Source organism: Dermochelys coriacea, chromosome 2, assembly GCF_009764565.3.
Source record: "Dermochelys coriacea isolate rDerCor1 chromosome 2, rDerCor1.pri.v4, whole genome shotgun sequence".
NCBI lineage: Eukaryota > Metazoa > Chordata > Testudines > Dermochelyidae > Dermochelys > Dermochelys coriacea.
Window position 1 is genome coordinate 237,314,494 of NC_050069.1, and position 13,698 is coordinate 237,328,191.

The following is a 13,698-nucleotide window of genomic DNA, read 5'->3' on the forward strand; positions in this document are numbered from 1 at the left end:
ACGCCACAATGTGGCAACAGCTTGTTCATGTTGATTAACCACTGCACTGTATCTTATGATATCTTTAATTCTCTTTTGTGTCCACTCTCTCTGCCTGATGTGTGGCTTCAGCTCAACTTCCTTCAGCATAAAAGAAGCAAAATCATATGATGCCCATTCTCACACAATTTTAGTGGTTCTGCTCCCCATTTCTTTCAAAACCCAGTTCAAAATTGCCATCCTTGTTTTGATAACAATCCTTGGACATGCTCCATCCTACCTCAACGATCTGGGCCAACTTCACAGGTGAAGCTAAGTAACTTGAAACAGATCAGATGCTGTCCACACTGACATTTACACTGGTATAACTCCTTTGACTTCAGTGGAGTTACTCCTGATTTGAACCTATGTAAGTGAGAGGAGAATCAGGCCCAGAAAGTCTAAGGCTATGTCTACAATACAGACCTTACAGCAGCACAGTTGTATCCCTGCAGCTGCACCGGTGTAAGGTCTCCTCTGTAGCCACTCTATGCCAACGGGAGAGAGCTCTCCCATCAGCATAATTAAACCACCCCCAACAAGTGGCGGTAGCTATGTCTGCGAGAGAGCATCTCCCACTGACATAGTGCTGTCCACACTGGCGCTTTTGTTGGTGAAACTTATCTTGGTCAGGGGGGTGGTTTCTTCACACCCCAGACTAAAAAAGCTTTACCAACAAAAGTGCTAGTGTAGACAAAGCCTAAGAAATTCTAGAAAGAATCTAAGTTCATGTAATTTCCACTGTCTTTGGGGCCCCCTAAAAGTGCATGTTAAATCCATTTATATTCCTTTCTAGACTATGCTGTACCCCCTTAGACTCGCACCCACTTTTCAACATATAATTTGTCTCCATTACACAGCACTTCTGAGTCTGGCCTAGTGCATCTACTGGAGTGCACCTTGATGTAGCTCACAGTCTGAGGGGCTGGGAGAGAGGAATGCAGCAAGAAAGTCAGCTAACAGGGGTGTATGAATAAGTCAGATAGGACACCGCTACCTGAAATTTGACTCCTTGGAATGTAATTCACACCGTCTTAGAATCCATTACACTCACTTACACATCAGTAAATGTGTGCTGGGGAGTATAATTTACACCACTTTACATATTAATTCTCAATTTGGCTTTTTCCATTCCCTACCCCACTCCCTAGTTCTTCTTGCCTCCTTCTATGATCCTTCATATAATCTCACCACTGCAGATGTGAGACCATTCTCCTCTGTAGCTTCTGTCATCTCAATAAACTTCCTGTATCCTGCCACTTCACTGACTTGCCATCACATTTAAAATCTCACTTGAAAACAGCTTTCCCCACCTTGCCTGTACTACCCAGTTCCTGTCTTCTGCAGCTTTTTTTAATTTAACTCTGTTGTTGTTATTTAACTCTGTTAAAAGTTTTAAATACAGCTTGGGTGTTGTCTAAAATGGCATTGTACTATAATTTGTATCAGTTGCAAGAGGATACTTAATCAGAAAGAAGAGGAAAGAAATAACAGATGCAACTAACAAAGCAGCAACAACAATTCAATCTCACTACAGGGGATATAGGGAGAGGAAAAGCTTCAAAAAGAAAAGGTAGCAATCTTTTCCTTCTACTGTATCACTTAAATATCTCCTGCTTCAGTAAACACTGTCAGAAATCAGCAATATACTCTGGAAATGAAGCAGAATTGGATGCTCTGCGTAGCACAAATAGTTTTACTCCTGGGGGCATTCTGCACAAAAAAAATAAAAATTCTGCACACAATATTTTAAAATTCTGCAAATTTTATTTGTCAAAATAACACTACATAATCGTGCCAGTTTCAACTATTTTGGTAATTTATTTCAAAATACCTGTCAGCAAGTATGTCTGTAAGAATACAGACACACACAAAAATTCCCCCAGGAGTAGAGAGTGAAAGAAATCCCTATGATATCCCAGTTCCTGCTTCTCTGCCCTCTTCTCCCCTGACCCCAGAGCCCAGCTGTGGGACCAGACAACCACAATCCCTCCCCGCAGAGCCCAGCCACGTGGGCCCCCAGCCCAGATATCCGCACTCTCTCCCCCACAGAGCCCAAGGATCCAGAGGGATAAACAGCCTGATGCTCAGACTTGCATGGAGTTTCTTGCACGCTGCTCTCTCTTTCCCTCAGGGCATGCTGGGAACTGCAGCTTCCAAGAACCCTCTAGCTAACCCTAGTGGCAGTTAGTAGCACTGCAGCCCATTTCTGTGGGGGAAAAGAAATTCTGCACACATGTTAATTTCTGAAAAATTCTGCACTGTGCAGTGGCACAGAATTCCCCCAAGAGTATACATTATGCTCTGCTTGAGGGGACAGAGCCTGTCCCACTCCTACCTCCTCAGAAACACCCTGAAGCCTTGGCCCTTCACACTGAACGTGCTGCAATAGCGAGCGAGCGGGACAGAGTGTCTGTGTGTGTCTGTCTCTCTCACACACACACACATGACTGCCCATTTCCCCCCTCCCCGGTGGTGATTTATGTTCCTACCGGCTGCTCCAGGCACCCGAACTGACTTGCCTGAACTGCCAGGGAGGAGCATGTCTCTGCTTTTGTGACTTCCCTTTGCTTCCCCATCAGAAGTCATTTTTCTACAGGGAAGTAAAGACATGAATTCTGTGCATGCGCAGTGACACACAATTCCCCCAGGAGTATAGTTTGTTTGCTTATTTTAAAAGATGGCAACATTTTTCTTAAGTTTTGTGACCTCAGTGGAGAAGAGGCAAATATGGGGTAAAAAAAAAAATAAGTTGGCAATATTTTGTCCACCTGTGATTTTAATATAAACTGATACTACTGATGGGTCCTGGTCTGTGTTTGGAATAGCTCTTCTTGAGACATTTCTATATATTGCATACACCTCTTGTCTGAATCAAATAAAAAGTAAAAAGAAATTGACAATCTAAAACATGGAAACTTCCTTTTATCCATATGTTGAGATGGGTATACAACAATAAAACAGACTCTGTTCATGAAAGTAGTTCAGGACTCTTTCCCGGTGCGCTATGTTGAATGACCAGTATTTTCACAGGCTGTTCTGGGCCTGCTCAGTGTAACTCAGCCGAGTAGGCATTCATACTCTGAAATGCCCCTCTGAGAAGTCTACTTCTTTTTTACATTTTTAGGCTTTGCTTTTGGGGTGTGATTATGAGTGAGCCTAGTGGGAGGTAGCACTAGAAAGGTTTGGTAGTCTTACCCATAGGAGAAGGAAACCATTTGAGAGACCATTCACAGCCAGTAAAGGAAGTGAAGGAGTGGAAGGATGTGATTAGGACTGGGACTTAGAAGACCTGAGTTTAATTCCCTGCTCCATCAGACTTCTTGTTTGACCTTGGGCAAGTTGCTTAGTCTCTCTGTACCCTAGTTCCCCATCTGTAAAATGGGGTATTGTAAGGACAAATGCATTAAAGATTGGGAGACACTCAGATAATACGGTAATGGGGAGCCACATATGTACCTACGGTAGATAGAAAGGAGCTTTGGAAGGACTGCAGGAGCTCTTTCAAGTGGTAGTGAACTGAGTGAAAGACCTGGCTTGGCATTTAACCTCAGCTGATGGTGACAAAGAAGGCCCAAGGAGTGTGCCAGTTATTCCCCTGGTGTCAGGGAGTATTTTCCATATCAAGTGTTATGACCTGGATCCAAATCCACGAACATTCTTTTTGCATTGTTATATGGGCAGTGTTTTTCCTTTTGGGGGATGGGTTTTGGACTGTGTGAATTACTGAGGTTTTTGGATACTGCAGGAAAATACCTGTCTTTTTTTACTATCTCTTCACTTTCAGTGGATTTGTTCTGTAACCTTTACCTCCTGCTCTTTTATCATCCAGATTGCCACCCTTATTGCCCTTGGGCCATTTGTCAGGGATATTCTTCCAGACTTAGAATATCATTCATGTTCACAAATATGTATATTCATTCCCCGTTCCTAATCTGTGCTAGATGCTCTAGCTGTTTTATTTTCATTTTTGATTGATCAAATTGTCGTTTAGTACACAAACATTGCTGCAGAAAATTGTAAGGAGGTAATCTGTCTGCTATAATATTTCCCAAATGCAATATGTCTCGCACAGGGAATCACTTCTGAAGAAGGAACAAACTGAAAATGCAGCTTCCATAATTGAAAAAGACAAAGATGAGCAACCTCAAGACAATGAAGAAGACCCAGCTGTGATGACAAACTCTCCTTCTCCAGCTGAAGAGGAAGCAGCTATTATTGTTCAGAGTAACTACAGAGGCTATAGAGAGCGTAAAAAAATAAAGGAGCGACACAGAAAACTAGCAGACCAAGTGTCTTCTCCAGTGGAAAACTTCAAGCCAGAAGTAAAGCCAGTTCAAAATGTAGTGCAGGAAGCTGAGGCTGAAACAGTCAGAAAGGATAAGGCAGCTGCTTTCAGTCAGAGCAACTACCCTGGACACCCAGACAGAAAGAACCTAGAGGAAAAAAGGAAAATGCCTCCAAGAAGAGAGAGTGCTTCTATGAAACAAAACCCTCCACTGCAGCATCCAAAGGAAAAAGAGGTCTCTTTGAAGCAGCCATCTAAAAAAATGACAGAACTAGGCCTTGGAGATCTGACTCATCAAGAAACAATCAGCACAGCTGAGCAAAACCAACTGTCTGTTGTTGTTCAGAATAAGTATGACAGTCACTTGGAGAGAAAACATCTGACACAGGAAGGGATAATACCTGGTGAAAATAAAGGAAGTATAAGGAAAGACTCAGTAAGAGTCTCACAGAAGCAAGTTGAGCCAGAAAAACAAGGTTCAGAAGACAAAGTTAAGGCAGCAGTGGTAATTCAGAGCAATTATCGAGGTTACAGAAGAAGGGGTCAGCTCAGAAAAGAAGGGAAATTACCTTCTAAAAGTCAAGAGAGAGCTAGTAGAGAGCCAACTGAAGTAGCACATAGTCAAAATAATGATTCAAAGACAACAAAAGATAGAGAAAGGTCTAATACTCAGGCCGAGGGCCATAAGGATCTAAAGGATGGCTCAGCAAAAGAGGCTTGTGATTTCGCAGCCTTTTCAAGACAGGTAAGAAGCTTATTAAGCTAAATATTTCCTGATAACTGTAGGAAATGTGCTAAGAACAATGCATTAGAGGATAGCTCACTGAAAATGGATGCTCTGACTCATACTAATTCATAACATGCAAAACACCGAAATTAAACTAGAATAAGGGGCATTCTGTTCAGGCCAGTCAGTAAGTAACATTTTAATCACTTTATTCTGTGCATTTAAATCACTAGTCAGGAATTGAAGATTTGGGTTTATACAGATTCTGATATTAATTTATTCTGAAGCTTGGCAGGTTTTTAGGAAAATCAAACTCTCACTTAGGAGTTGAATTGTGTGTGTATGGGGGAGGGGGGTTTAATTTGTTTAAAATTTATTTTCCTTAAATTATATCAAAAAATTTTCCCCTTCCAAACCCTGTTCTCACAGAGATGACCTCCCACAGAATGCAAGGGATTCTTAGGGTTCGCCAGTTCCTTCTACAAATGCTTTTCAGTGGTGTACACTAGAGCTGACCAGAGCATGACAATTCCGTTTCGTGACAACTTCCAAGTTTTTGGAATTTAGTTTTGTTCTGCACTGGGAAAAAAACAAACCCTTTTGGACATTTTCATTAAATGAACTGTATCAAAACATCTGGTTTTGAATCAAAAGGGGTAGGGTTTTTTTTGTTCAGGTCACTCTTTCTGGTCAAAAGTGACCAGAGCCCACCCTGAACCTCAGAAAGCTTCCTGTTGAAAACATCACTGAAATCACTAGATTGCCACAAAATGTTTCGGCTTCAGTGAAGCAGCATAGTTTGATACGAATACATTTCACTGAAAATGTTGTGGATGAACTCCTGGCCCCATGGAATTTAATGGCAAAGCTCCTGTTGATTTCAGTGAGACCAAGATTTCACTCTCTAAAATTCAGGTATTTTAAAGGATATTTTATAAAAATCTACAATTTGCGCTACAAGTGGAGAGATTGTCAGGGTTGGGGGTGGGCATTGTCCATTTTAACCTAAAATCAGAAGCCCCATTCAAGATAAGTGTTTTTTCGAAATGCTGACGTTTGCCAACTAAGGCCCTGACTCAGCAGAGTAGTGAAGTCCTTACTCGCTTGTTTGAAGTTATGCACATGCGTAAACACCTTGCTGAGTAAGGTTATCGTACCTGTTCCTAGTGCGTGCTCTGCACAGCTGGAACCTTGCTCTCATTGACTTCTAGGGGGCTCTGCATGGACACAGACGTGAGCTTCTATGGAGCAGTTTGCAGGATCAGTTATTATTACATATGCAGTGTTTGTCACAGTGCTGTGATGGAATTATTTCATTATTTCAAAAAGAAGTGTACTGCATAGAAGCAGTTTGTCCAATCTCTGTTTACCATATTGTCCCATCTGCAGTTTTTCACCCTTGATTTACCTGGAAACATGGAGATCTCTCTCTTGTATTATTATTTTTTTTTTTTTAGATATCAAAATTGTCCGAAGACTATTTGGTTCTGCAGCAAAAGTTGAATGAAATGATTTTGTCGCATCAGCTGAGGCCCGTGATGCTGTCCAAAGATAAACAAACAAATGGCCGACTTTCTCCTCATGTGTGTCAATCAGGTAATATTCAACCTCTATGTTTATCAATAACATTAATGTCACTCAGGGGCAAGTCTTGCAGCCACAAGGGGTTCCATGACAAGGATTCGTAGTCCTAGATTTTAAGGCTAGAAGGGACCACTAGATCATCTATTTAGACCTCCAGTATAACACAGGCCATAAAACTTTGCCCTGTTTCCCCAGCATTGAGCCCAATAGCCTGTATTTGACCAAAGCATCTTCCAGAAAGGTATCAAGTTTTGATGTGATGATGTCAAGAGATGGAGAATCCATCACTTCCCATGGTAGTTTGTTCTAGTGGTCACCTTCACTGTTAAAAATAAGTGCCTTGTTTCTAATGAACATTTGTCTGGCATCAGCTTCCAGCCACTGGCTCTTGTGATGCCTTTCTCTGCTAGATTACATAGCCCTTTAGTACCCAGTATTTTTTCCCCATTTAAGGTACTTACATACCATGATCAAGTCAACTCCTGATCTTCTTTCTGATAAACTAAACAGGTAGAACTCTTCATCACTGTAGGGCATTTTCTCCAACTCTCGACTCATTTTTGTGGCTCTTCTTTGTTTCCTCTCCAATTTTTCAATGTCCTTTTAAAAATGTGGACACCAGAACTGGTTGCTTTATTCCAGTATCAGTCTCCACAATGCTATATCCAGAGGTAAAATCAGTTCCTACTCCCCCTGTTCATACATCCAAGGATCACACTAGCCTTTTTTGACACAGCATCACCTGATTCAGTTGGGGGTTGGATTAGATGACCTCCTGAGTCCCTTCCAACCCTGATATTCTATGATTCTATGATCACACTGGGATCTCATGTTGTCCACTATGACCTTTAAATCCTTTACAAGAGTCACAACTTTCCAGGAGACAGTCCCCCATTCTGTAAGTATGACCTCCCTTCCTTATTCTTAGATGTACGACCTTACATTTGATTATGTTAATGTATATTGGTGGAATGAGCTCAGCTACCAAGTGATCTATCTCACTGTGTATGAATTTATCAGCAGTTATTTTATATTTACTTCCAGAATCATTGATAAAAATGTTGAATATTGTCAGGCCTAGAATCAATCCCTGTGGACTCTCCCATTCAGTGATGATTCTTCATTGAGATTTGTGAGCAGTGAGCTAGCCAGTTCCTAATCCATTTATCATGTGCTCTGTTGAGATTGTATAGTGCTAATTTTAATGTCATGTGGTACTAAATCAAAAGTCTCAGCAAAGTCTATTACATCTACAAAGTTACCTCTACCAAACTTGTTGCCTCAACAAAGAATAAAATCAGATTTTTTTGACAAGACCTATTTTCCATAAAACCATGTGGAATGGCATTAATTATATTCCTTCCCTTTAATTATATATTAATTGGATCCTGTATCAATCACGGTTGCATGATAACTGGTGCAGTTCTGCTGTGCAACAGGAGACAGCCTTTGGGGGAGGCACAGTGGTTACATACCCTCGGCACACCATGAATCTCTGGTCCTCAGAGGGCTCCCTGGATACTAGCACACGTGGGACAGATGGGGGTAGACAATCGAAGGGCCAGGGTGAAGTCAAGGGTGTGATTGCCATGCAGATTACCAAGACCTGCCCAACATGGAGAGATATATATGGAGCTGTAGAAACTACTCTTGTCTGTTGGGTTAGGGTTGGCTCTGCTGAGTAGTTCACCAACCTGGTGGGAAGGTTTCCTCTAACCCTGGTGCATCAAGTGGTCAGACCATAGCCCAGGCTTAGAATTTGCCCTTCAGTGTTCAAAACATACTACATTTTTTTCTCTATAATATTGTGAAGGTGATTCATACCTCTGGCAGTGTGAAAGGGACCTTAAAATACATGTACTTTACCCCCATTTTAAGGGCCTTTCACACTGCCAGAGTGCAATAGAGACCTCAGTGTATGTTAGAGTCAGGCCTTGTAAGTTTAAAGGCTGCTCCTTGTTAATCTCCAGTTATTCATGGCAGCATGCTTCTGCGACTGACCTCTGCAAGAGAGAGCAAACATCAAATGGAAAACTCCATTTCAGGATTTTGGCAGGACTTTCATTTTAGACATACCAGTGTTCATGTTAATGATTAGCAGGTTTATGCTGAATTCTTTATTATGTTTTACTGATTTTTTGACAGTATGAGGCTAATTTCTCAGATAATGTGGTATTAAAGGCTCATTCTTTGGAAAATAGCAAATGCTTCTTAAACATTTCCCTATAGAACATAGATAAGAGAGACAGGGAGAGGGAAATACAAGACCTATTTTGCCAATTAGAAAAAGATCATCCTATTTAAAAGTGATAAAAACTCAAGTAGAAATATATACCAATATGTTTCTGCTATTTACAAAATGGACCAAATTCTATCCAATTACACTGGTGTAAATCTGGAGTAGCTCCACTGAAGCCAATAAAAATACAATACTTAACGCCTGATAGAGGTCCAGAAGGAGATTTTCAAAGGCACAAAGGGGAGTTAGGCACCCAATTTCCATTGAAAGTCAATAGGAGTTTGGCACTTGACTCCCCTTTGTGCCTTTGAAAAATTCCCCGTGCCCTGCCTGTGTTTCTGTCCATATCACCTCATAATGCAGCCTTTATCTGTGCCTCTACTGCCCTTTTAAATGCCATGTTTTTTCTATGGCAAGATGAGTGAAAAGTATTACATCACCTCCTTTTGAACATGGTGTGAAGAATGTCACACATTTCTTGGAGTCAGATCCTGGGGCTATTGAAATCAAAGGCAAAATCCCCATTTAATTTTATCAGGACCATGATTTTGCCCTTTACCAAATTAAATCCATTTCTCACCAAAAAATGTACTGTGATTTTTAACAAAATGAGGATTTATTTCCTCTATCTATTTTCCAAACAAATGTGGGCACCTTTGACATGCCAGCATTTGATCCTTTTTTGCACCAAATGTGGTAGTTTGAGGAATAATACATCTGAGAGCTCTGATCCATAAACAAAACATAATTTTATTTTTTTTACTTAAAGTGTAAATGCTTTTTTTGTGTGTTTGACGGAGGCACAATTAACTGCCCTTTGGAAAGGTGCCTTTCAAACATTCAAGACACAGCAAAAATGGTATAAAAGCCCTATAAGCTCATGGTCATAAATATAAAGAAGTTCATACTTTGTAGTCAAGCTGTGCCCTTTTCAAGAGGGCTCATGCACATTCTCCAGAAGAACGATCAGATTCTAAAAGAAGTTTGATTTCCTGTGCTTGGATTTTGATTAAATTGCTAAGGTCAGCAAATAGGCAAGGTGAGTGCAGCGTGTGGAGAGGAGTTACTATTTAAAGTGGATTCAGTTCAAGGGTAAAATTGGGAGAATAGGCACAAGTTTAATGAGAGGACAGAACAGAACAAGAATGTGTATAAGAGTATTAACCTGTAAAGCAAAGGGCAGCCACAGCTGCTCTCCTGACCATGGAAAGCCCCTTAAGCCTAATCAAACATGAAACCGTATTTTCTACCGCGTCAGACCAAATGATCATTCTAGTCTATAAACTCCTAGCCAGCTAACTAACATGTCAGTTAATGCTCTACTCCTTTAAAGAGAAACCCCAGTAAACCAATCCCCTGTCACTTTCTCCTAGAGGGTTTCTAAACAAACTATACACCTCTTCCCCAATCTCCCAAACAACAGGATTGGAAAACAGTGACTACTTCCCAGTAAAATAAGTTTGAAAATTGCTTTACAAGTTACCCACCTATAAGTGCTAACCACCCACAACCACACAACATTTTGATCAAAGCTATGAATTTTGATCAAAGCTATGAATTCTTCAGGCCATTAAGGTAGCTTTGTTATGGGTCACAAAACTGCCTTAAAGCTGGTGACTCCAGCCAGTGTAGGATTCTCCCTACCTATGAGAACCTGGTATGGTATAGAACTGCCTAGCAGCTACTATTCCACCCTCTCCCATTGCTGGTGCATTCCTGGTCCATTTCACATCAGATCCCACCCATTGTTATGAACTTGTAGCCATGGGTGGCAGGTAAAACCTTCCTTTGGGGAGGCTAACACTGACTCTGCCACTTCTCGCCTCTATGGCCAGAGGAGCCCCAAGGCTCACACACACACTACTGGAGGAGCCCCAGCCCGGCCAGCCCCAGCTACAAGCCCGACCTCTGGAACGAGCCACTGTTGGGCCAAAGTTCCAGGCCACTGGCCTTAACTTTGGCCCTGCTGGCTCCAGGGGAGAGGAGGAGAAAAGTGAGGCCTCGGGTGGAACATGGATGGGGCTATGGCCTGGGTTAGTGGAGGCTTAGCCTGCCCTGGCCTTTGATACCCACCACCCATGCTTGTAGCCTTGGAATCCTTGCCACTTGGTTATGGGAGGGGTTTTAACAAAAAAATATTTTTTAAAAAATTTATTTTACAAAAGATTAACCTAATATGGTGTTGAGATCACTGAGTAACCAAACTCCTGGGAACTAAAAAATATATCTGCTGATTGTAAAACAAGTACCTCTTTTTACTGAGGACAATGATGCAGCATATTGAGAAGTGCTCCTCTGAGAGGAGGCTCTTTGTCTCAGAGATGCCATAAACACGTGATGTGTGTCAGCTGACTACCCAGGATTTTACTGATTACCAGAACAATATATTGCACAAAACATGTTTTGCGTTGTAGTACCCATGTTACTGCTTTCCTTAATGCTACAGTAATTGAAATTACCTTTATGTGCAATTTCGTTTATTTTATATAATGTCACTAAGCACATATCCTGGGTGAAAGTAACACCTGGAGCAAGAGGGTAACTTGACTGGCATTGCACCCGCTTGCACTAAGTCCGAGTTTGGCAGTATTTGTTTGTACAGCACAACCTCAGATTTACGAACACCTCGGGAATGGAGGTTGTTCATAACTCTGAAATGTTCATAACTCTGAACAAAATGTTACGATCGTTCTTTCAAAAGGTTACAACTGAAGATTGACTTAATACAGCTTTGAAACTTTACTATGCAGAAGAAAAATGCTGCTTTTAACCATCTTAATTTAAATTAAACAAGCATAGAAACAGTTTCCTCACCTTGTCAAATCTTTTTTTAAACATTCCCTTTATTTTTAGTAGTTTACATTTCACACAGTACTGTGTTTGTTTGTTTGTTTGTTTTAGTGCCGCTGTCTGACTGTGTATTTCTGGTTCGAAATGAGGTGTGTGGTTGACCGGTCAGTTTGTAAGTGTGGTGTTCGTAACTCGGAGGTTCAATTATATATGCTCTACTTGCATGTACTGTGTAGTTGACACTAGCAGTTCCTACTTAAATGATGCTACTTATCACAATAAAGCTAACAAGAGAGAGCTTTTGCCAGACAATGAACTTTCAAAGAGTGCTTTTATAAGCATAAAGGAAGCTTGACTGGGCTAACGCTGGGACCAGGGTGGCAGGAGTTCTGTTCACCCATTACGTATGAAATTCTATTAATTCTCTTGACCCTGATGTGGTTTTGGTGTGAAGCGCATCTGAAGTTCTACAGCCCAGCTGGGCTCCCCCCCTGCAGTACTGCTCCAATCTTGAGGGAGAATTAACCCTCATCAGTTCTTAAGACGTTCGTTAAAGGATGATTAATGCTGTATTTGAATAGTGATGAAAAGAAAAGCGGGGAGGGGGAGAAGAAGGGGAAGGGGGTTCACATTTGCTTGGGGAATGTATTTATTCTGACTGGGAATCCTGCCCTGTACACCAAGCAAAGCTCTTGTATCAGCCGGGCATAAACAGAAGCATGCAATATATTAAAATAAGAGAAAATACTGGAGTAATTACAAAGCTTGAAAATCAAACAGTTTGAATCTAGGCATAGCATAAACAGCTTCAGTAAGATACGTATCTTAACAATAGCCTTGTACATCCCAATAAGTGTTCATTTACTATAGCTGCATATTATCTGAAACTGGCATGCAGAATACATATGGGAAATATGGGCTTCCATTTAAGTACTTACTGTATACAAAACCTTACCAATTGGTTTGCACTTTTCCTTTATGAATGTACTATGTATGTAGAAATGCACTGTAGATTGTAAGAAATGTACTCCTATTTCACCTGCTTCTTTTGTTGAATTATTGTGTACCATTCTGGTGTGTAGTGACCTTCATGTTCACAGAACAAAGATACTGCACACAAGCGTCCGTTATCTAGAAACAGTCCCTAAAACTGAATTCTGAATTTTTCTTCATAAAAATCATGGGCAGCTCATTTAAAAAAAAATCTGAGCCAATATACTAAGCTATCTATAGTATAGCTAACTAGGCCAGACATATATGGTCTATCACAAAGTGATATACTGTTTATAATATGGAAAGAAGCCTTGCCATCTTCTTTCCTACTCATTTTGAAGCAATGATTTTATTTTTATTCAGTGCAGTTTTCACATTGAGTGGCTCCCTTGCTGTCCTGTCCCCAATAAAGGCATTAATCAGTGGATGGCAATGAGTGTCAACCCTTTGCTTCTCTTTAAATCAGATGACATTTAGATTTATATAATTACTATGATGATTTAAATGATAATTGTACACATTTTCCTCAACATCACTTGTTTAATGTGTCATTTTACAGCTGTACGCATGAATCTAGAATTGCATTTTGTATGCCAAACAGGAACGCATCTGCCTTTTATCTACGAATAGACTGGCATTGTTCATTTTGACAGCTTAGCAGCTCCAAAGATAACATTTTTATACTTTGCAGAAAATTATTTTTACTAATCACAGAAGGTAAGGGGCTGCAGGAGAACTGGCTGATGTGGTTGTGCCAATGTAAAAGGCTTTAAAGGATGTTCAATTTAATAAAAAATGCAAAATATGCAGTTTTTTTTAAATACATCTGTGTTGAAAAGGCCAAAGTAATCTTATTTCATCAGGTTTTTTAAATAGGCTCTAAAATAACTTTGGTCCAGTTTTACAAAAAGGCATGGGGCAATCTGTGCAAGATTCCTGGAATGAGCCATAGACTCCATAGACTGTTCACCAGCAGGATTTACAGAATATACCTTCTTCCAGGAAAATGATGATGCCCATCACTACAAGTGCTAAATGGAAAATCAAATGCAAAAGCTC

At 40.7% G+C, this 13,698-nt stretch overlaps 1 protein-coding gene across 1 annotated transcript in view; it reads left to right on the top strand.

The window, feature by feature from the left end:
• Nucleotides 1-13,698, top strand: part of MYO3A (myosin IIIA) — a 198,984-nt gene that overhangs the window by 164,012 nt on the left and 21,274 nt on the right. Inside the window, exons 31-33 of the mRNA XM_038389297.2 lie at nt 1,468-1,591; nt 4,094-5,051; nt 6,491-6,629. Coding sequence (XP_038245225.1) covers nt 1,468-1,591; nt 4,094-5,051; nt 6,491-6,629 — 1,221 coding nt within the window. The remainder of the gene's footprint in view (nt 1-1,467; nt 1,592-4,093; nt 5,052-6,490; nt 6,630-13,698) is intronic.